This window comes from Bos grunniens, chromosome 21 (genome assembly GCF_055505025.1).
Source record: "Bos grunniens cultivar Pamir isolate PY7600 chromosome 21, Bosgru_T2T1.0, whole genome shotgun sequence".
Classification (NCBI taxonomy): Eukaryota; Metazoa; Chordata; class Mammalia; order Artiodactyla; family Bovidae; genus Bos; species Bos grunniens.
In genome coordinates, this window is record NC_141185.1 from 50,469,724 (window position 1) to 50,494,433 (window position 24,710).

Genomic DNA, 24,710 nt, shown 5'->3' on the forward strand with positions numbered 1-24,710 from the left:
AAAACCAAGGATGACCAGAAAAGGGGCAAAAAGTAAAAAATGTAGAAAAGATGAGAGAAGCAAGAGAAAGAAGCAAAATAGGACATGGGCAGCCAATGAAAATAGGAAGGAGACAGAGCAGATGGAGGGAAGGAAACAGAAAAGAGAGTGGGATGAATGCAAAGGGTGTGAGGAGGGAGAGAGGGGGCCAGAAGAGGGCATCAGCAGTAAATAGAGTTCTGTGAAGACCACCTCTGTTTAGTGGAGGGAATAAAGTAAACTGGGCTGGTCCTCAGACCTACAGAAACCTGGCGGGTCCAGTACACCAGGTCGGCCATGTAAATCACCAGGTTGATGGCTGTCAGGATGGCCACAGCCAGTTGCTGGTCCCAAACGCAGCCATAGTTGGTGAGCTCATCAACGCAGCTCATATCTCTGTACCAGTGGGGTTGTCCACCTAACTTCTCGTTGAACTGGTAGAGTGGCCAGAGGACCATGGCAATGACATAGAGGAGGAATGAGAACCAGGTCCCCACCCGATGGAAAGTGGGGAGCCGGAGGGGCAGTCTCTTCTCCCAGCCCCTCAGCTTCAGCAGCATGGCCACGACTACCTGGACGAAGCAGATGGAGTACACGGCCACACACCACTCCAGGGCCGGCTGGTGCAGGTACAGGGAGGTGTTGCTGATAAAGACGAAGATGACACAGGCCACTGCGCTCTCCAGAATCTTTAGCAGGCCTGGTAGTGTGTGCACATAGCAGGGGATGTTCTTCAACTTGTAGTGTTTCCACATGTAAGCCATATCTATGGCATAGAGCACGCACATGATGCAGGAGAGGAGGCCCCTGCAAGACCCCTGGGAGGAGACGACCCTGAGAATGCACCCAGGACTGGGGCGGGCGGGGGACAGAGTGGAGATGACTGGGGGGATCCTAGGGTCCCTGGGGCCCTGAGGCAGCCCAGTGGGTGTCTTCTGACCCAGAAGGGATGCAGGCATGGAGCCAACCTTCCCATGGAGGAGGGGCCTGGACTGGAACTGAGACAGGAGAACAGGGGCCTGAAGGGGTTTCAGGGCTGTGACAGGGACACGTGGCCAGAGTGGCAGGGACCCTGGAGACCACGCAATTGCCCAGGTCACTGCCCAAGACAGTCCTGCCAGCCAGGGCTGCAGTCCTGCTCACACAGGGCCTCATCCAGGGTCCAGCGTTGGGGGAGTGAGGCCCCTCCCAGCCTGCCCCCTCCGCAGGGACAGCTGCCCTGTTTCCAAGGGACTATTTGCTGAGAGGCCCCCAGGGCTGAAGGGCCAGCAGCCTGAGCCCCAGCCAGCTTCCTGCCATCAGGGGCCTTGTTGCCTTTGCTGATAATAAACCCTGGGACAAGCTGAGGCTGGAAAGAGAAACAGAGAGCAAACCTGAGAACCTCCCTGGACTCACAAAACTCCTTGAGCCCCAACTGGCAGTGGAGCCCTGGAGCCTGCAGGCCTCCCAGTGGGTACCGCCGGGGTGGGGAGGGGCACTGCTGTGAGGGAGGGAGGGAGTGTCATGCTCTCTGTACACCAGTTTGATCCCAGTTTAATTACTTGAACTCACCCTGAAATTCCACCTAAGACAACTTGAATGCATTGAATGCTTTGAATCCATTGAATGCATCAGAGAGAGGATATGGAGAAGAGGAGGCATGGAGGTTCCAACCCTGTGACCCTGGGTCAGGCCTGTGCCCTCTCTGGGCCTCTGTTCCCTGACCTGGAAACCAGGAAGTGGAAGTTTGTCTGCTAGCAGCCCCTCCTCCTTTCTGTGAGCCTGGACGTGGTGCTCCAGTCATAGCACAGCCTGGATGTGGCTGAGCCCTGCCTGCCCGGCAGCCAGGCATGTGGACTGGAAGACAGTGAGCTGGGAAGTCATGGCCAGAACAGAGGAAGGAGGAGGAGGTGCCAGAAGGGCAGAGAAGGGTGAGATGGGATGGACACTCAGAGTGACAAGGAGTAGAGCCTTCATAGCTGGATGATCATGGCAAGCTACTCAATAGAACCTCCGTTTCCCCTTCTGTTCAATGTCTCTATACCTACTTTGTGTGCCAGCTACCTCCCCGCCCCCCTCACAGAGGACCCGGAAGGCCCTGGCTCTGGACATCAGCACATGCAGCCTGACGTGCTGCAGATCAGGGGCTGCAAGCCAGCTTGCACTGCAGGTGGACTCTTGATGTGTTCAGTTTCCACCACAGTTTCCATCAGTGTTTTCATGAAAAAATGATGTGGAATCACTAGCATTACTGTTTCTTCCCTGAGTGTTTGGTGGCTGCACATTGTTTTAATTTCACGTGACAATTCGGATTACAGCTCCTTTTCAAGCCTTAGGAGATACAGTGTCACCTGGTTTGGTTCCCTTGGCAGTGGCGTTGCTGGAGACAAGCAGCTGCTAGCCTCTTTCTTTATATTGTTTTCCATCCTCATTTCTGTTTAGTATTTTCTATATTTCTCTTATTCTCATGTATAATTGACATAAAGCAGGACTATGATAATCTCATCTGTGACTGGTTTCCCATCTTCGGCATAGCCAGGCTTCCTGCCTGCTCACAGGAGCGTCCACCCCTCCATCCAGGGAGCATCCATGTCCTCAACCTCAGCCTTCAATACATTTCAAATGCTGTGAAATCATATGTAGACATGTGTGTACATACATGTATACATGTTTGTAGGGCGTTTCTGTATCTTTTTTCCTGTTTTGTAAACATGAGACCTTGTCTTCCCAGAGTATCTTGCTTTTCCACCACCCCAGACAGGTGCTGCTGGTCCTCTCCAGGGACCTAGTCCTTTCCAGCCCCTTTACTTATTTCCTTCCCTCCTGGGTCCTTGGGCATCAGTGGACCCTCCCCTGTGAGTCTCAGACACTGGGGGACACAGGATATGACAGGGAGTCCTGGGATGCATGTGACCATCATGCTCTGGAGCAGGAGGTCTGGAATCTTTTCTGGAAACTTAAAAAATATGACAAAAATACATTTTCCATTTCTAGAAAGTCATACTAGCGTGTGAGATGAGTGCAGTTGTGCAGTAGTTTGAGCATTCTTGCCCACTGCGTGTTTACTAGCACCTCCAATTAACAAGGCCTCTGGAGCTATTTGTGGCTCAGCTGGTAAAGAATCTGCCCATGATGTGGAAGACGTGGGTTCAATCCCTGGTTTGGGAAGACCCCCTGGGGAAGGGAAAGGCTACCCACTCCAGTGTTCTGGCCTGGAGAATTCCAAGGGGGTCGCAAAGAGTCGGACACAACTGAGCGACTTTCACTTTCACCTGGAAGTATTAATTACCCCTACCCTCAGGAAAGGACCTGGGGCAGCTATTGTAGAAATAAATTTCAAACACAACTTACTTTCAAGAAACCAACTGCGAAGGTAAATTTTCCTCACTCCCTTTAAGAGAAAGAAATGAAAAAAAAAAAAAAAAAAAAACCACAAATGGCCACAGGACAGGAAGCTCAGCATCCTGAGTTATTACAGGAAGAATGCTAATCAAAATGATAACAAGAAATCTAACCCCATCTGACAGAATGGGAATCCTGACTGTCCACAAACAGGAAAGGGGGTAAAGAGCAGGGAGATGATGGAATCCCCCTACACCTTCCCTAGGAACAGACATTGGCAACAGCCCCTAGAAAGGACAGCCTCCACAGGCCAGAAGAAAAAATTTCAAGAGAGCTAAGCCTAGGACTTTTGTGCCCACACCTGGGCCTATATTACAAAAAACCATCATTCAAAATGACACATGCAACCTAATGTTCATTCCAGTGCTACTTCAAATAGCGAAGACACAGACCCAAGAAATGTCCACGGACAGATTAAACCTTAGAGAAATGTGGTATATATATACAATGGGCTATTACTCAGACATGAAAAACTGCCACTGAAATTCTGAAAATGGTTCCCACAAGGATGAACTTTGGTGGATCATACACTAAGTGAAGTCAGCCACAGAGGAAGAAAATAACAGGAGATGTCCCTTTTAGGCAAAGTTTAAAAAAAGAAACAGAGGAAGTAGTTTATAATATAAAAAGAGACTCTGAGAATCGAAAAACAAAGAATTAAAAGAAAAAAAAAGGAAACACCACGAATGAATTAGGAGGTTGATACTAACATATACCCAAAAAGCTGTATCTGTAATGGGTAATCCACAAGGATTATCTCCTTCCTTCCTAATTTCGCATTTATACAGAAATCTGTGTATCTCACAGATACTGCACAAACACCTGATGTTCACCACAGGGAACTTTGCTTGAAATTCTACAAGATTTTCAAGGGCAAAACAATCCATAAAAGAACAGATATGCTGTGTGTTAATATATGTCACACTGAATCAGGTGGCTGTATACTGACAACAAGCACCAAACGGCAGGTCAACTATATTCCCGTATACCATCGCCATTGGATTAAAGAAAAGCAAAGCCTAATTTCCACCCACCTCCCTGACCTGGGCTGCCATCCCATCCCTGGAGTCTGAACGGCCTTGGATCCAACCCTACAGGAGTAGGGTTGAACAGCCCGGCAGGGTGCCCTTAACTGAGCCCCATCTTTAACCTATACTGTGAGGTTTGCTCTGGCTGCGACCAGAGTCCTTCGTTTAACCAAAGGATGGTCGCCTGACCCTCTGGCCTTGAACTTTGAAAAGTAACCGAGACTGCAGGTCGACTGGTGCTGGGGTCCCCAGCTCAATGCTCTTTCCTGAGAGTGCAGCCTCCTAGGAACCTCAGCAGGGTTCTGTGGGCGAGGCAGGGATGATTCGGATGGTAAAGAGCGAAGCGTTAGGGCGAAGAGGCAGGGGACACAAGCCCTTGGGTGTTTACTCAGCCACAGTCCTCTAACTCACAGATCAGGAAGCAGACATTCCCGAAGGCTCTGGTTGTCCAAGAAACCAGAGTTGAGCACGAAACAGCGCTGCCGCCCTGTGGACATTTCCTGTAACTACAACTTGGCCAGCAGCGCTTGCTCACACCTCCAATGAAAAAGGCCTGTGGGGCTGTGAATGACAGCTGCCCTCAGGAAAGGATCTGGGGCTCACATTGCAGACGTAAATTCCAAACACAACCGATGTTCAAGAAGCCAATTGCAACAGGTAAATTTTCCTGACATCCTTTAAAGAAAAGTATAAAGGGGGAAAATAAATTCCCACCCTGCAACAGGATAAGATGTTGCCGCCGCTGCCACTAAATCACTTCAGTCGTGTCCGACCCTGTGCGACCCATAGACGGCAGCCCACCAGGCTCCTCTGTCCCTGGGATTCTCCAGGCAAGAGTACTGGAGTGGGTTGCCATTTCCCTCTCCAGTGCATGCATGCATGCAAAGTCACTTCAATTACCTCTGACTCTGTGCGACCCAATGGACACCAGCCCACCAAGCTCCTCCGTCCGCGGGACTCTCCAGGAAAGAACACTGGAGTGGGTTGCCATTTCCTCCTCCAGGATAAGATGCTGAACATCCCTAATTATTACAGGAGGATGCAAATTAAAGTGACAATGACAAATCAAATCCCACTGACCAGAATGGCCATTCTCACATGTCACAGGCAACAAGGCAGGAGCGAGCCAGGAGGAGAGAGAACCCACCTATACAGTACGTGGGAATGGACATTGGCAACAGCCACTAGAAAGCACAGCCTCCCTGTGTCGGGAGGGAAAAAAAACACTTTCCAGAAAGCTAAGCCTAGGATCTGCCATTCCCACACCTGGGCCTATATCCCGAGAAAACCATCATTTGAAAACCCACATACACCCCAACACTCACTGCAGCACTGCTTACAGTAGCCAAGACTCAGATCCAGCTAAGTGTCTGCTGACACATGAAAGCTTAAAGAAGGTGTGGTACATGCATACAGTGGACCGCAAGTCAACCATGAGAACCGCCACTGCAATTATGAAATTATTCCACTGGTCACCACAAGGATGGACCTGGGAGGGTCAGACACCAGTCAGGCAGACAGAGGGAGAAAATAGCATATGATGTGAATACTAGGCAAAATCTAAAAGGAAGTAGACAAACTAATTTACAACACAAAAAGAGACTCTGAGAATTCAAACACAGAGGGTTCCAAAAAAGTTGAAAGAGCAACGATGAATTAGGAGGTCGGGACTAACATATACACAGAAATCTGTATCTAAAATAGATAATCCAAAAGGATTACCTCCTTTCTTCTTTCCTTGCCCTTTCCTCCCAGAAATGGGCTTCCCTGGTAGCTCAGGCAGTAAAGAATCTACCTGCGATGCAGGGGACCTGGCTTTGATCCCTGGGTTGGGAAGATCCCCTGGAGAAGGAAATGGCTACTCACTCCAGTATTCTTGCCTGGAGAATTCCATGGAGAGGAGCCTGGCAGGGGTGGCAAAGAGTTGAACAAGACAGAGCAACCAACACTTTCACTTTTTTATTACTTTTCTCCCACAAATACAAAAATTTGAGAATCTCTAAGATTACACAGACATCTGTATCACTAACATAAACAGAAATCTATATCTGTAATAGATAATCTGCAAGGTTATCTCCTTCCTTGCTTCCTCCAGATATAAACAAAAGTCTGTATGTCTAAAACATATACCAAAATCTGTATTGTTAACATATACACAGAAATCTGTATCTCTAGTAGATACTCCACAAAGACCTGATGCTCAGCACAGGGAACTTTGCTAGTCCTTCTGCAATTCCTCTGTGGTAAAAGAATCCAGAAAAAGAGATATGCTGTATGTGTATGTGGTAACTGAATCAAGCAGCAGTATAATGATAACATTAAGGGGCAGAAACATTACTTTGCCTGCAAAGGTCCATCTAGTCAAAGCTATGGTTTTTCCAGTCATGTATGGATGTAAGAGTTGGACCATAAAGAAAGCTGAGCCCCAAAGAATTGATGCTTTTGAACTGTGGTGTTGGAGAAGACTCTTGAGAGTCCTTTGGACTGCAAGGAGATCCAATCAATCCATCCTAAATGAGATCAGTCCTGAATATTCATTGGAAGGACTGATGCTGAAACTGAAGCTCCAATACTTTGTCTACCTGATGCGAAGAGCTGACTCATTGGAAAAGACCCTGATACTGGGAAAGATTGAAAGCAGGAGAAGGGGATGACAGAGGACAAGATGGTTAGATGGAGTCACCCAATGAACATGAGTTTGAGAAAACTCCGGGGGATGGTGATGGACAGGGAAGCCTGGCGTGCTATGGTCCATAGGGTCACAAAGAGTCAGACACGACTTGAGTGACTGACCAACAAAGATAAAGATCCCACCTTATTATGGCTCAGTAGTAAAGAGCTCGTCTGTCAATGCAACAAACTCGGGTTTGGATCCCTGGGTCAGGAAGATTCCCTAGAAAAGAGAATGGCAACCCACTCCAGTATTCTTGCCTGAGAAATCCCATGGAGAGAGGAACCTGGCAGGCTATGGTCCATGGGATTACAAAAGGGTTGGACACGAGTTAGCAACAGATTGTCAAGATAAAGATCTAATTGTAAGGTCAGATACTATGAAATTCTTGAGGAAAATATAGGCGGTAGAAACTTTGTCATTCATCATAGCAAGTTCTTTTGGGATCCACTTCTTAGAACAACGAAAAAGAAACCCAAAATAAGAAGTCAGCCCACGATGTGTGACCCCTCATCCTTCTCACCAGACCAGCTGTGCTCCTGAGGGGCAGAGAAGATGGTGTCGGGTGCCGCTGCAGGCATTCTTGCTGCCTGGACAGGGTGGTTTTTTCCAAGTGAAAGTTGCTCAGTTGTGTCTGACTCTTTGCAACCCCAGGGACTATACAGTCCATGGAATTCTCCAGGCCAGAATACTGGAGTGGGTAGCCATTCCCTTCTGCAGAGGATCTTCCCAACCCTGGGATTGAATCCAGATCTCCTGCCTTGCAGGCGGATTCTTTACCAGCTGAGCTACTAGGGAAGCAGTGGTGGTTTAGCTGCTAAATCGTGTCAGATTCTTGTGACCCCATGGACTGTAGCCTGCCAGGCCCCTCTGTCCATGGGATTTCTCAGGCAGGAATACTGGACTGGGTTGCCATCCCTTCTCCAGGGGATCTTCCTGACCCAGGTAGCCAGCTCGCGTCTCGTGCATTGCAGGTTATTTCATTTACCAACCGAGCCACCAGAGAAGCCCCACTGCCTGGAGGGGGTTGTTTATAAAGACCTCAACCCAGGCATTGCTGGGAAGGGCTGGCTGACTCATCCAGTCAGCCAATCCTCACCCACCAGGGGCTCACAGTTGCAGAAAATGGGTCTTGTTGTGCCTGCCAGGTGCAAGGAACAGGTGTGGGCCTGAGGGTCAAGATGGACATGGGGCTGCAGCTCTGGTTTCATTTCTAGTCTTTTTTTCTGGCCCACGAGTGGGAGAGAATTTCAAGAAGATCTTCTCCTAAAGAGAGGAACCCAGGAGTCAGGGAGAGGAGGGGTGGTGGGTGGAGACAGGAGCCTAGGGCCCCGGGTGCAGTGGAAACTCTGGAAGACCTGCCAGAAGGAGGCCGCACAGAGTGAAGCCCAGGGTCACTGACCTGCCCAGGAGCGGCTGTTTGTTAGTCCAGGTCCTGCTCTGAGGTGACCAGGAAGAGGGCTGGGGGTGCTCTGCAGGGTTCCATGCAGGGTACCTGTGTGCTGAGCCCTGCCCAGACGGGCCCCCTGCCCTGGGAGGGGTCTGCCCATGTGAGCCCCGTGCCCTGGGAGGGCCCTGTGAACAGGATCCCTCTCTGCAGCTGGAACACAGCTGCTTAGGATGCAGATTAAAATCAGCTGAGGACAGGTGTCAGGGATCCAAGCTTGTTATGCTCACCACATGACACGGGTGTTGAGGCAAGGAATACGACTGTTTCCTAACTGCCGGCTGACCAAAATTATGGCTGATTAATGTCTCCAAATAACCCTGTTGTTGGGTTCTGGGTGCCAGGTTCTTTTATGAATTAGAGAAGGAGGATGTGAGGAAACAAACTAAAAAGTCCTTAAATCTTGCAAATATCTTGGAGAACGGCAAGCCTCAGGCAGGGGATGTGTTAATCTCTTCCTTCCTGCCATCCACAGGTGGACAGGGTTCTGAACAAAAGCACTTTAACAGTCAGGCAGAGGGGCAGGACTCTCTGGGGCAGGCCGCTATGTGTGATTATAGTAACAAAAGTAACAGAGAGCCAGTCAAAGACACAGTTCCAACGTGGAGTCAGAACTGGCTATTCCTGAACATCCTAAGCTGCAGGGTTTATTCAGGTCCTCCCACTGCCCTTCCCGTCCCCCAGCGCCAGGCCCCACTCACCCACTCCCTGTCTCTGGATTTGCCTGTTCTGGATGTTTATTATAAATGCAATCATATGGTTTGTGATTATTCTGGGCTGTGTGTTGGTGTCCCCCTCAAAATGCATATGTTGAAACCTAACCCCCAAGGTGATGGTGTGAGGAGGGGGGCCTTGAGGAGGTGATGAGGTCGTGAGAGTGGAGACCCCGTGAATGGGATTAATGCTCTTAAGAAACAGACCCCGAAGGAGCCCCTTCAGCCCTTCCTCCATGTGAGGACGCAGTGAAGACCCCTGCCCCTACCAAGAACAGAGCTTCACCAGAACCTGACCATCCTGACGCCCTGATCTCAGACGTCTGGGCTCCAGAACTGTAGGAAATGCATTCCTGTTGCTGAAGCCCCCAGCCTTCTGTTTCGCTATGGCAGCCCAGGCAGACTAAGACAGTGCGTCCTTCTGTGTCTGCTTCTCTCGCTGAGCATTGTGTGTTCGAGTTCATCCCCATTGTAGTGAAAGGTTGTTGTTGAATCACGCGAATACACCAGGATTCTTGGCCCCCCGAGGAGAAGAATTCAATCCGGGGCCAGAGACGAGGCTTGATCGCTCAGAGCTTTTGTGTAATAAAGTTTTATTAAAGTATAAAGGAGATAGAAAAAGCTTCTGACATAGGCATCAGAAGGGGGTAGAAAGAGTACCCCCCTGCTAGTCTTCAGCTGGATGTTATATAGTCACTAGCAGCCTGTTAATGAAAGAAAGGAATGTCTTAAAATTCAGAATGACACCAGGCCCCTCACCCATAAGATGCATTTTGGGATAATCTTGGCACCAAATGGCTTATCCTGGGCCATAAAATGATTAACTTGAATCTTGAAGAAGGGCAGACCACCACACAAATAGTTTCATTTACATAGATTAGGGGAACAATATTTGAGTATAACATACTGGTTTGTCAAGTAGGTTCTGGGCCAAGAGGCGGAACCGACTTGGAGACAGAGTTTGGGGTAAAGGCATAGTACATTAGCATAGCTTAAGACGAACATTTCCATAAGAAAAAGGCATTGGTTATCTCTAGGCTCAAGAATAGATAACTTTAGGCGAAACCAGGTGTCATTATGGCAACACAGTATTTTAAGAGAAACCTCCCTTTAAATTTGTATAGAGAAGGAAAAAATATTGCTAGTTTGTTTCCTCCTGCCCCTTAAGAGAGATAAAAATGTCTGACACTTGCAGGCTATTTCCTCCATTTGGAGACCCCTGGCCTTCCTGCCTGTTACCCTCTCATTTTCAACGACTCCAGTCCCCAGGTCCTGGTCTACAAAGACTGTGAAAAGTTTGTCCTTTCTTCCTCCTTGAGAATTCCAGACCCCTCTCTCCTTGGGGACCCCTAGATTTCCTATCAACCTGCCTAGGAAATGACTCTCTCAGTAGCCTGTGTCAGAGCTTCACTCCTTTTCATGGCTGAGTCATATTCCACTGTGTGAATGGGCCACATTCTGTTTACCCCTTCTTCCATCCACCCACCCATCATCCATCCATCATCCATTCATCCATCCACCCACCCACCCACCCACAGATCAATCTGTTAGGGGAAGCACACTGATTGAAACCGCCCACCCTGGCCAGGCACCATAGTAACCATTTGCATGAGTTGTTTTCTGACAGGACATCCTGATAAGGAACACGGAACTAATAAGCCACAACCAACCGGAAGAGTTCAGGAAAGGTCCAAAGGAGACACCGCGTGTCCGTCCACTTCCCAGAATCCCTCTCGCTAGCATCCATCTTGGCTGAGCGATGCGTGCGCCGCCAGGAAAGACTCTGAATTAGAATGATTGGCCAAAGACCACCTGGAAACTAATCCCATCACCATAAAACCCGAGACTGCGAGCCACGCAGCAGAGCAGTTCTCCTGGGTTCCCTTACCCAACTGCTCTCCACCCGGGTGCCCTTTCCCAATAAAATCCCTTGCTTTGTCAGCACATGTATCTCCTCGGACAATTCATTTCTAAGTGTTAGACAAGAGCCCAGTTTCGGACCCTGGAAGGGGTCCCCTTTCCTGCAACAAATCCACCCATCCATCCATCCATCTGAGGATAACAGGCAGGAAGGCCAGGGGTCTCCAATGCTTTTTTGCTCTCTCTCACAGATGGGAACTAACAATTTCGGCCTCACTCCTTTGAACTGTATCCTGAAAAACTAGGATAGATTTGATCCCCAGAGCTTAAAGAAGACCCACACTTATTTCCATATAAGAAGCAGTACCCACTGAAACCTGAGGAAGGGTTAAAATGAAGTCGCTCAGTTGTGTCCGACTCTTAGCGACCCCACGGACTGCACCCTACCAGGCTCCTGCGTCCATGGGATTCTCCAGGCAAGAGTACTGGAGTGGGTTGCCGAAGGGTTAAGGAAGGGTTAAAACCTATCACTGAGAATTTAAAGGAGCAGGGGCTATTAATTCCCTGTAACAGTCCATGCAACACTCCTATTTTGGGTATAAAGAAATCAAATAGTAAATGGAGACTAGTTCAAGATTTATGAATAATAGAGACTGTAGTTCTTTACACCCCGTGGTGCCTAACCTTATAGTCTATTGTCTGAAATTCCTGAACGAGCCAAATATTTCTCAGTAATTGATTTAAAAGATGCTTTCCATTCAGTGCCTTTGGCGGAGGAAAGTCAATTTCCATTTGCCTTTGAAGACCCTATGCAGCCGGCTTTTCTCTTAACCTGAACATTTTTGCCCCAGGGATTTCGTGACAGCCCTCACCTATTTGGGCAAAGTTTGTCACGAAATCTACAAAACTTGAATAGCTCCGAAGCAGTGGTACTACAATATATAGATGATATTCTGCTCTGTGCTGAGAGAGGAAGCTTGTTCACAAGCCTCAGAAGATTTCTTAAACTCTCTGGCAGGCTGCGGTTACAAGGCATGAAGGGAAAAGGCTCAGCTTTGTCAACAATCTGTGAGCTATCTGGGCCTAATCATTTCAGAAGGGACCAGGACCATAGGCCCTGAGAGAATTAAGCCTATACTAAAGGTCCAACAACTTACAATGATTGGAAACAATTGGGATTTTTGACTCAGGAAATGTGTAATGTAATCTTTCCCGTGTTTTCCAACCCCAGTTCAGGTCCTCCCTTTGCCTGGCCAAGCATTGATTTGGACTGGATATCTCAGTCACGCTGGCTTGCTCCAAAAGGGGCGTATTGAATATGTGGCTCTTACTGTGGGCATGGCTTCCCCCTGGCTAGATAGGGAGATGCACCCTAGGTCTAGCTTTTACTCATGGCTTCATATTTTCAGAGCTTCCAGAAAAGCCTGCTAATTTACCGCACCTTAAAACTCGGTGGGCAAGGTCTGTGTTTCACTGGTGTAATTATTTGGCTGCAGTGTTTGTTCCCTCTCTGGGAACTACAAATGTTATGCTACAAGTGGATGCTTTGACTAATTTTACTCAACAGGCATTGCAAGATTCTCAAAAAGCTATTTCAGCTCTTAATGCTGAACAAATACAAATTAGAAAGGTGGTTTTACAAAACAGATTGGCCTTAGATATTCTGACAGCTGCACAGGGAGGAACTTGTGCCATTATTCATACCCAATGCTGTACATATATACCTGATACGAGCACGAATGTTACTCATTTTACTAAACACATGAACAAGATGACTCAGGCTATGGATACTCCTGAAGACTCAACTGCCTCACTTTGGACATTAACTAGTTCCCCATGGTGGAAAACTATCTTAATTACAATAATTCTGATTGTTCTGTTTTTGCTGTTTTCTCCCTGCATCTGTAACTGTGTAGCTGGATTTGTTTCTATTTGCATGAAGGCTTTTAAGTTACAAAAGGTTGCTCAAACTCCTGTAATTGCAGCAGCTTCCTCCATCTACTACTTGGAGCCTGAGGGTTAGGAGAATATGATGCCTCACCAATTTAGGGACAATGCCCCTTATCAGCTCAGAAGCAGTTATGGAATGAGAACGAAGCCCCTTTCCCTAGGCAACATAATTCTCCTAGAAGAAAAGCGGGGAATGAGAAGGTAACAGGCAGGAAGGTCAGGGGTCTCCAAATGGAGGAAATAGGCTGCAAGTGTCAGACATTTTTATCTCTCTCTTGCGCCAGGAGGAAACAAACTAGTGTTATATTTTTTTCCCTTGTCTATACAAATATAAAAAGAGGTTTCTCTTAAAATTTTGTGTTGCCTTAATGACACCCAGTTCTACCTAAACTTAACTTTTCTCAAACCTTGAGCTAACCAATGCATTTTTCTTATGGAAATGTTGGTCTTAAGCTATGTTAATGTGCTATGCATTTACCCCGGACTCTGTCTTCAAGTCGGTTCCGCCTAAAGGCTCAGAACCCACTTGATAAACCGGTAGGTTATACTCATACATTGTTCTCCTAATCTGTGTTAATGAAACGATACATTTGTGTGGAAATCTGCCTTTCTTCAAGGTTTATGTCAATCGTTTCATGGCCCGGGATGACTCACCTGGTGCCAGTGTTATCTCAAAATGCATGTTGTGGGTGAGGGGCCTGGTGCCATTCTCTGAGTTTTGAGATAACTCCTTTCTTTAATTAGCAGACTGCTAGTAGCTATATAACATCCAGCTAAAGACTAGCAAGGGGGTGCTCTTTCTGCAGCCTTCTGATGTCTATGTCAGAAGCTTTCTCTATCCCTTTTATGCTTTAATAAAACTTTATTACACTGAAGCTCTGAGTGATCAAGCTTCGTCTCTGGCCTCAGATTGAATTCTTCTCCTCCAGAGGCCAAGAATCCTGGTGTCTTTCATGTTTCAGCAACAACCTTTCACGTCCATCCATCCATCCATCATCCATCCATCCACCCATCCATCATCCATCCATCCATCCACCCCCTCCCCTATCCCATAGCCACCACAAACCCACTTTCATTCTTTGTGGATGTACCTGTTTGGGACATTTCCTATAAATGGAATCACGTGCTGTGTGTCCTCCTGTGTCTGCTTCTCTCACGGAGTATCATGTGTTCAAGGTCCATCCACATTGTAGCCTGTGTTAGAGCTTTGCTCCTTTTCATGGCTGAGTCATACTCCACTGTGTGGATGGACCCCACTGTGTGTATCTGTTTGATTGCTTATTGATGGTCATTTGGGTGGTTTCCCCCTTTTGGCTGTTGGAAACTGGGCTGCTGTGAACATGTGTGCACAAGTGTTTGGGTTTAGCCACAAGAGTGGAATTGCTGGGTCATGTGGTGACTCCAAGTTTGATATTTTGAGGAACTGCCAGACTCTTTTCCAAAATGGCAGCACCATTTCACATTCCCACCAGTGCTGTTTGAAGGTTGAAACTTCTCTCCTTATTGTTGTCTGACTAACACAGGCACAAATCTGTATCTGTAATCAGTAATCCACAGGGATTATCAGCTTCCTTCCTTTTGCATACACACAGAAATCTCTATTTCTGACCTATACCCAGAAATATGTGTCTCTAAGAGACACTCCACAAGGATTATCTCCTTCCTTCCTTCCTCATATACAGAGAAAATTGCATGTGAGATAGATAATCCCCAAAGACCTGACGCTCAGCACCTTGCTCAACCTTCTGCAATAAACTCTATGGCAAAAGAATCTGAAAAAGGACAAATACACTCCATGGATACGTCCTGCCTGAACCAGGTGGCTGTACCCTGGCAGCAAACCAACTATACTGCAAGGTAGCATCAGCAATATGTTGAAGAAAAGGAAAGAAGAGCGGTGCCTACTCTTTTATCTCCAGCCTCCCTAATGTGGGATGCTATCCTATCCCTGGAGGCTGAGCAGCCTTCGGTCCCACTGCTGGACTGGGGAGGGGTCCACCCAGCTTGGCACGGTGCCCTTCGGTTAACCCTTTTTAAAGACCTATTGTCTGCTGTGTTCTGGCTGGGACCAGAGTCTCGAGTGGGACCAAGGGCTGGAGGACCTTCCGGGCAATAGACACCTAGCCACCACGTCTCCTGGTGCTGAGGTTCCCAACTCAAGCCTCCTTCCTGAGAGTGCTGCCTCCTGGCACCTCAGCACCCTCAGCAGGACGCTGTGGCCCTGCATAGGACAGAAGAACGGAGAGTTGTGAAGCTTTAGTGGGAAGAAGTACTGAGCCACCAGACCTTAAGTGTTTGGTCAGGCACAGTCCACTCCAATTCATATCCAGGAAGCCAACTTTCCCTAGACTCTCCTTACTGGAGGGTCCAGAGGCGGGCGTGAGAAACGGCTGCCCCCTTGTGGACATTTCCTGTAACTTCAACTCGACCGCCAGTGCTCACTGCTGCTGCTGCTAACTCACCTCAGTAGTGTCCGACTCTGTGCGACCCCAGAGACGGCAGCCCACCAGACTGCCCCGTCCCTGGGATTCTCCAGGCAAGAACACTGGAGTGGGTTGCCATTTCCTTCTCCAGTGCATGAAAGTGAAAAGTGAAAGTGAAGTCGCTCAGTCGTGTCCGACTCCTAGCGACCCCATGGACTGCAGCCTACCAGGCTCCTCCGTCCATGGGATTTTCCAGGCAAGAGTACTGGAGTGGGGTGCCATTGCTGGCACCTCCAATTCAGAAAGCCTGGCGGGCTGTTCACGACAGCTATCCTCAAGAAATGTCCTGGGGCAAGTACTGCCGAAATAAATTCCAAACACAACCAACTTTCTAGAAGCCACTTGCCACAGGTAAATTTTCCTCCCACGATTTGAGGGGGGAAAAACCCCAAACACCAAATCACCATAGAAGACGGTCAGCATCTGTAATTACCTCAGGAATGACAATCAAAAAAGACAATAAGGACTCAATCCCCACCAGTCAGAAGGGCCACCATCAAAAATCTACAAACAATAGATACAGGATAGCAGCTGGAAGGGAGGGAATGCCCCTCCTCTGTCTTGGGAAGGGACAATAGCAACACCCACAGTGACTGTCTCCAAATGCCAGAAAAAAAAATTATCTAGAGGGCTAACCCTAGGATCTGCACCCATATTTTCAGACAGGAAATACAGAAGATTAGATTTTCGTATATAGATATATACATCCGTATTTTCATATAGAAAATATAACAAATTTTATTTTCAAATAGGAAATATAAAAAATCAATTTTTACATATGGAAATATGCACCCATACTTTCTTACAGGAAATCTAGGAAATTCTATTTTCATATATGGAAATATGCACCCATATTTCCATAAATGAAATCTAGAAAGTTCTATTTTCATGTATGGAATATCCATTCATATTTTCATATACGAAATAAAGAAAAGATTAAAATAATGCCATTTTCAGCATCATGAACCTTGAGATTATCATGAAGGCGAAGTAAGTCAGAAACACAAATACCATGTGAGAAAATGTATATGTGGAACGTGAAATATGACACAAATAAAATTATCTGTGAAACAGAAACACTCACAGATACAGAGAACTAATGGTTACCAGTGGGGAGAGGGAGGTGGGAGGGCCAATACAGGGCTAGGGGACTAGGAGACACAAACCACTGAATATAAAATAAATAAGTTACAAGCATACAGCAGAGGGAAATACAGGCATTATTTTGTAATACCTTTAAATTGAGTATAGTCAGTAAAAACATTGAATGAGCATTTTGTACACTGAAAACAAATATAGTACTGTAAATTAACTGTACTTCATTAAAAAATAGTTGAAGGCTAGCTATAAATACAAAAAATAATCAACAGAAAGAAATTAGCAAAATAAAAATGGGAAATTTTTAAAAATAAAAGATGCTATCAAGAAACTAACTTTGATGAGATTTTTAAAAATCACATGAAGTAGATTTACTCTTTTAATTTTTGCTTCCTGAAGAACTAATTAGTCAAGCCAATAAATCTAACTACAGGATAAATATGTTTTTTTTTTTAAGTTGAGTTGCTTTTGTCAGCGTTCTCTGATAAAAGATTTTAGCATTATTTTTGATGCCTACATTTTTATTTCATTTCACAATTCTCTAAAATAGAAGTCACTTAGAAATCTTACTATTTCAAATTGAGACTTTTGTATGTATATATTGAGATGTAAGACAGTGTACTTGAGTTAGAACAATTATCTCAAGTCTTTAAAAGCATTACTCAAAAGGCACAATGATTTTTCTGTGGTTCCTGGACTGATTTACTAAATCAGAAGCTTTAGAACTGCTCATACACTCATATATGAACCATGGAAAATTATATTTTCATATATGAACTATACACCCATATTTTATTCTCATATATGAAATATAGGAAATTTTATGTATACATGAGATATGGGACATCTTATTTATATATATGAAATATGCCCCCATATGTTTATACATGAAACATAGGAAATTCTATTTTCATAAATGGCAATATGCCCCATTATATTCATACAGGAAGTATAAGAAATTCTATTTTCATATATGGCAATATGCCCCTATATTTTCACAAGTGAAATATGGGAAATTCTATTTTCCCATATGAAATATGCCACCATATTTTCATACAGGAAATATAGAAAATTCCATATTTCACAGAAGGAGATCTTCCCTGTTATTTCCATATGTGAAATATATAATATTCCATATTTCATAGATGCAAATCTGCCCCCTATTTCCATATGTGAAATAAAATATTAAAATAATGCCATTTTCAGCAACATGAACCTACAGATTCTCATACTAAGTGAAGAAAGTCAGAAAGCAAAGACAAGCACCGTATGACATCACTTGTATGTGGAGTCCAAAATATGACATAAACGAACTTATCTGTGAAACAGAAACAGACTCACAGATACAGAGATCCAGTGATTACCAGTGGGGAGAGGGAGGAGGCAGGGGTGAGACAGAGGACTGAGAGATGCAAACCACCATGTGTAAAATAAGCAAGCTACAAGGACATGGTAAACAGCTGCGGGGAAATACAGCCATCATTTTGTAAAACCATTTGTCATTGTTGTTCAGTTGCTCGGGCGTGTCCAGCTCTTGGCAACTCCATGGACTGCAGCACACCAGGCTTCCCTGTCCTTCACTGTCTCCTCAAGTTTGCTCAGACTTGTCCATTGAGTTGATGATGCCATCCAACCATCTCATCCTCTGTCTCCCCTTTCTCCTCCTGCCCTCAATCTTCCCAGCATCAGGGGCTTTTCCAGTGAGTCAACTCTTCGCATCCCGTGGCAAAAGTATTGGAGCTTCAGTCCTTCAGTCCTTCAGCATCAGTCCCTCCAATGAATATGCAGGACTGATTTCCTTTAGGATGGATTGGTTTGATCTCCTTATTGTCCAAGGGACACCCTACAGTCTTCTCCAACACCACAATTCGAAAGCATCTTGGGCACTCAGCCTTCCTTATGGTTCAACTGTCATATGTGTACACGACTAGTGGGAAAACCATAGCTCGACGAGATGGACTTTGTCAGCAAAGTGATGTCTCTACTTTTTAAACATGCCACATACATACACAAATATGTATGTGATTTTGGTGAGAGGGTCCGTGCAACCAGGTCTTTTTAGGTGACTGCTATTTGAGAGGAACAGATACCTTAGTTAATGGGATTAGTGCTTTTCTAAGTATGGGAAGATGCAAGTCCCTGAGTTCATAAATATTTCTCCTGTCATATTTAATTGAGGGCTGGTTCTTCCAGGTCTCCCAGAGAGCAAAGCACCTCATCCTGACCTTCACTCTGATTTCCCTCCAGGATGGATACTAGGTCAGCAACAACCGTGGCTAATGACTTGATTCTTGTTGACCTGGGTGGTGGGCAACATTCTTTATTACATAATCCTGTCCATTCTAGTTTTATTTTCCATAAAATTTGGGAGGCATCTTTGACCAATTTGTCTCAAGAGTTAAGAATTTCACTGATAGACCACTCAAATGCTGTTACTCACCCAGTCCTAGAAACAGTAGCAAGCTCCTCTGGGCCACTTGCCTTACGAGTCCCTCAGCCTCCGGGAAATGGTTCCCTCCTGTTGCTTCTTCCCATGTCTAGAGTCACACTGTTATAATCATGGGTCTTAAAGACTATCCATCAGGGCAATTGTTGCAAGTCACTTGGTCATCATTATTTTTATCATAGACTCTGTTAAACATTTGGTAATACAAGAAAAATTCATATAAAAGTAAAATAGGCAGAACACAAGCAATAGAATTTGTGGTATTAATAAAGTCATAAGTAAGCATTGTTATCTCCTAAGGAGTTACATGGCTGCACCAGAAGAAGAAAAATTCATCTTTATGGTATTTCTGCCCTTAGGGAAGATTAGTTAACATGTAACATGGATGCACAATCACACTAGAGGTGAGGGAGGAGGCCAAACAGGCAGAGAATACATTTATCTTTTTCTTGTCTTCCTAAAAATATGGAAATTACTACATCACTTCTTAATACTGTTCTGCCATGGGAACGCCTCCTGGGAGCCCTCCCCAACTATGCAACCTGCCCCTGGGTGAGGATCACACAATTCATCCCAGAACAGGAGTGAGGGGCAGCAGAGGGGGGCCTTCCCCTCCCCTCCCCTCCCCCACAGCTCTGCTTGCCAGGCCCCTCTGGCCCTGGTGATGCCAGGATGCTGGGCTCTGGGGCTCTGTGGCTGAGAGTACACACACACACACACACACACACACTCAGCATGTACAAAGACACACACACACACACACACACACCTTTAAAAGGAGGCACCCGGGAGCTGGCAGGGCCCCTTTAAGAGCTAGGGGACCAGATGCTGGGCATTACTGTGGGGCCCACCTCTTCTTTCCTAACACTGGGCCATTCTCTAGGATTTGGCCGGGGTGGTAAATGGTGGGCTGGAGGGGTGGAGACAGGGGAATAGAGACTCAGGGAGGGTTTCCTTGAGAGGGTTGTTTGCTTGTGTGAGGAGGAAGTCTGCTTGGCAGCTTTGAGCTCCAGGCAAATTTGGGGTAATTAGGATCTGTGGATTTCATATGTTTTCTTTTATCTTGTATGTGCTGGTTGTGTCTGACTCTTTGCAGCCCCAGGGACTGTAGCCCACCACGCCCCTCTGTCCATGAAATTCTCCAGGCAAGAATACTGGAGAGGGTTGCTGTTCCCTTCTCCAAAGGATCTGCCTGACCCAGGGATCAAACCCAGGGCTCCTGCATTGGAGGCAGATTCCTTACTCTCTGAGCTAAAGGTTTAAAAGCTAACATTATAGATGTGGTACAAGGGACACCACCTCTGGACAACGCTTCTCTCAGTGATTGACTGCAGGGGCTGATGGGTACCAGGAGTTCCAAGAATTTTTTAAAATGATGCACATTTACATGGATCTCATTATTTTTGAGTCACAAAGAAACAGGACGCAGCATCAGAAAGCAGCTGGCACACAGAAACACACGTGTGTGCTGCACACATTCAACAAATGCAGTTTCCTTGACTGGCAGCAGCAATCCCCATCCTGTTCAAACCATGCCAGAAAAAGTAAAATGAAAGGAACCTTCTCCCTTAAGAATATGGCCACCCAGTGACTTGTGCTCTTCTAATCAGAAAAGAAATCCAGCTAACATCAGCTTTAAGGCTGCAGTGGCCATGCTCTTCTCCCGGCAGAGGCAAGACCTGCTGTTTTGATCACTGAGGCAGGAGGGCCACATTGCTTCCCCTCACAAATACTGCAGACAGGTGTCTTCAAGACCCTGGGTTTCTCTGCCAGCTCCTACTTTGATTCCTCAGAGAGTAGTTGGGATGGAAGGGTATCTACCTCTGGCTTCCACTAAGATGCCCTCGAGGCAGTGGGTGTTCAGTGAGCCTGCAAAAATTCTGGAGCCAATCTCAGGTGGGGCTGGAACACCTGGAGCACCAAGTTGGGCCCAGGGACCCAGGGTCTCTGCTTTAATCCTCTTGCTGCTGGAAATTATGGACCTCCAGAGATTTATTTTTTAACTTAAAGGAAAGGTGGAGTGGACACCTCCGTCCACTGGGAGAAAGAGGGTCCAATCCCTATCCAGCCTGCCCCCCAACCTCACTGCCCCATACTCACCCACATCAACTAAGGCATTGCCAGGGGACAGACACGCTTTGCAGTGAGGCCCCTCTGGAGGCCCAGGGTGTGAACAGCTGCACAGAGGGCCGTGTGCTGTGGAGTCAGCACCTTAGGAGGTGGGAGGGGGTGGTGGGCAGAGAAGGAAGGAGTCTCAGGTCCTGATGGATCAGAAGAAGGAAAATGGAGAGAGGTGGTCAGGACACAAGAGATAAGAAAACTAAGAAAGATCAGAAAAGGGACAAAGAGTAGAAAATGTAGGAAAGATGGAACAGCAAGTTCAGTTCAGTTCAGTTGCTCAGTCATGTCCAACTCTTTGTGACCCCATGGACTGCAGCACTCCAGGCTTCCCTGTCCATCATCAACTCTCGGAGTTTACCCAAACTCATGTCCATTGAATCGGTGATGCCATCCAACTATCTCATCCTCTGTTGTCCCCTTCTCCTCCTGCCTTCAATCTTTCCCAGCATCAGGATCTCTTCAAATGAGTCAGCTCTTCGCATCAGGTGGCCAAAGTATTGGAGTTTCAGCGTCAACATCAGTCCTTCCAATGAACACCCAGGACTGATCTCCTAAAGGATGGACTGGTTGGATCTCCTTGCTGTCCAAGGGACTCTCAAGAGTCTTCTCCAACACCACAGTTCAAAAGCACCAATTCTTTGGCACTCAGCTTTCTTTATAGTCCAACTCTCACATCCATACATGACTACTGGAAAAACCATAGCCTTGCCTAGATGGACCTTTGTTGGCAAAGTAATGTCTCTGCTTTTTAATATGCTGTCTAGGTTGGTTATAACTTTCCTTCCAAGGAGTAAGCATCTTTTAATTTCAAGAGAAAGAGGCAGAAGAGAATGTGGGAAACCACACAAGACAGGAAGGAGTCAGAGAAGAAGGAGGGAAGGAAACAGAAAAGAGAGTGAGCTGAATGGGGAAGGATGTGAGGAGGGAGAGAGGGAGCCAGGAAGACGACATCAGAGAGGGCAGAGCTCAGTAATGAAATTTCTGTTAAGAAGAGGAATCGAGACTTGTGGGCAGAACGTTACCCTACAAAAACCAAGGCCATGTATGCGCTGTCAGCCATGTAAGTTAGCAAATTCATGGCTGTCAGGATGGCCACAGCCAATCGTTGGTCCCAGACACACAGTGTGGGGGGAAGGTCACTGCTGCAAGTCATATCATTGGACCTTAGAGGCTGGCCCCCAAAATTCTCATCAAACTGGTAGAGCGGCCAGAGGACCGCAGCGGTGGTGTAGAGGAGGATGGAGAGCACTGTCTGCCCCACCAGGAAACCAGGGTAGGGAATGGACAGCCTTCTGTCGTTGTCACTGTCACACCCGTTGATAAAGAAGTTCACGGCCCCCAGGATGAAGCAGATTGAGTACACGACCACACACCAAATCAGGGCCGGCTGGTGCTGGTACAAGTCAATGTTAGTGATGAAGCCGCAGATGACACAGGCCACGACATTTTCCAGCCTCCTGATCACACCTTGAAAGGTGGGCACAAAGCAGTATATATTGCCAGGCCGGGCACACACCCAGGCCACTTCCAAGGCATAAAGCACAGAAGCCACGGCTGAGAAGGCAGTGGCGGTGATGGCGTGATTTTGGGCGGAACCCTGAGGCAAGTACTGGATGTAGGTGATGCCGAAGATAATGGAGGCTGAGAGGCAGATGAAGGTAAAGTAAAAGGCGTAGGCATGGAGAAAACCATCCCAGTAGTGGGGGATGCGGGGACCGGAATATACATAACTCAGTTAGGAGGATGAGGAGGGATGCAGAGAAGCAGAAGCACCAGATGAAGATGCACCAGTTACCTATGCCCACCCGCAGAGTGTCCTCAACGGCCACCAGCGAGAAGGGCACGCAGGTGGAGAGCAGCTGCCCCAGGCGGAGGAAATAGCCCACGATGGTCACAGAGTCCAGGCCTGAGAACAAGCTCATGGTGCTGTGATGGTGGTGCACGTCTGTGTCACCGATACGGCTGTGGTCTTCACTGAGGGAGAAAGTCCAGCTCTGGAGGCGGATTAAGTCAGACGCCTGGAAAAGGCTCAGGGGGCCTGTGATGACTGAGGCTCAGGATATGTGGAGTTTGAACCAGTGACTCAGACCCCTGATAACAGCACAGCTGCTCTAGTTTTTTTTCCCCACCCATCACCCTTGGCCTTGTCAGACTTGTCTTATCCCGAGGCCCCCAGCTGGGTTGGGTCTGGTCTCAAATGATGAACATTTTGGATCTTCCTATGTGCCGTTATCTACAGACACACAGAATAGTGTGGTCTCTATCTACACCCCCAAACCTTTAAGTTTCTGAAACTGGAAAAGAAATTAAAACAAACAAACAAAAAACCTTGTTTCGTAAGAAATTTGATCTGAACAGACATGAGACCATTTGTGGTTTATATTTATTTCACTTAGTGTAAATGTTCAAGAGTTCAGTTGTAGAAATACTAAGATGTTTTATTAAAAGGTGCTTCCAGGCCCCTTTGAGTATTATGGCATGTAGGGAGATGCACCAGGTTATGTGATTAAAGCTAAAAAATATTGAGTCCTGGAGTAGATCTGACCCGGGGATTTCAGAAAAGGGATTATGGATAGTACTCCATAATCACTCCATTCTCCGTATGAGAAGACTGACTCTTGGGGAATCCGGTGCCTTCCTTAAAGTGGCATGGCTAGGAACTGGGAATCCCAGATAAAAGTATCAACTGTGGGTTTCAGTGGTTTGCTCTACAGCCCAAATGTCAGCAGGGGCCCTGTGGGTGGGAGTTCTGGGATCCAGGACCCACCTTCAGGCCACGGCCTCCTTCCACAGCAAACTGAAGACACACGTGTCCTGGCCTCTCCTCCCTGCAGCATCACTAGAAGGAGCTGCCATCTGAGGGACACAGCCCCACCCGGAGGAGGGCAGCTCCAGGGGTGAACAGGGAGGAGCCATGGGGTGAGAGCAAGGCCGTGGGGACAAGATGACATGGGAAGTAGGGACTGCTTTGAATCCTTTTCCCAACTTTTCCTTAGCATGTGACTCTTCCCCATTGGGGAAGGGAGACCCCAACCCAGCATGACTCAAGGTGGGATGTCATGAGGGAACCTCAGAATAATTAGCATAACGTTTGGCTCTTAAGCTCCAAAACTGCCATCTAGGTGTAGGTCAGGAATGATCTAGAAGTTGTCTTACCTGAGTGAGGATTTTCCTGGTCTGGGAGACTGGTTAGCAGCTTCCAAGCTGGGAAGAAGGGATTGGAAATAAACAAGGATGCTGTTCATTCCCCACGGAGGAGGGGCCTGGACTGGAAGTGAGAGGAGAACAGGGGCCTAAGGGGTTTCAGGGCTGTGACAGGGACACATGGCCAGAGTAGCAGGGACCATGGAGACCATGGAATTGCCCAGGTCACTTGCCCAAGACAGTCCCACCAGCCAGGGCTGCAGTCCTGCTCACACAGGGGCTCCTCCAGGGTCCAGTGTGTCGGGAGTGTGAGGCCCCTCCCAGCCCGCCCCCTCCACAGGGACACCTGC

The 24,710-nt window shown here is 47.0% G+C and overlaps 1 protein-coding gene and 1 pseudogene across 1 annotated transcript; both read right to left on the bottom strand.

The window, feature by feature from the left end:
* Positions 1–200: 200 nt before the first annotated feature.
* LOC147349697 (myeloid-associated differentiation marker-like) lies at positions 201–806 on the bottom strand. The gene has a single exon (XM_086364994.1). It carries the CDS (start codon positions 804–806, stop codon positions 201–203), a length of 606 nt encoding a protein of 201 aa, XP_086221120.1.
* A 21,286-nt stretch (positions 807–22,092) lies between these two features.
* Positions 22,093–23,138, bottom strand: LOC147349698 (myeloid-associated differentiation marker-like; annotated as a pseudogene).
* Positions 23,139–24,710: the final 1,572 nt, after the last annotated feature.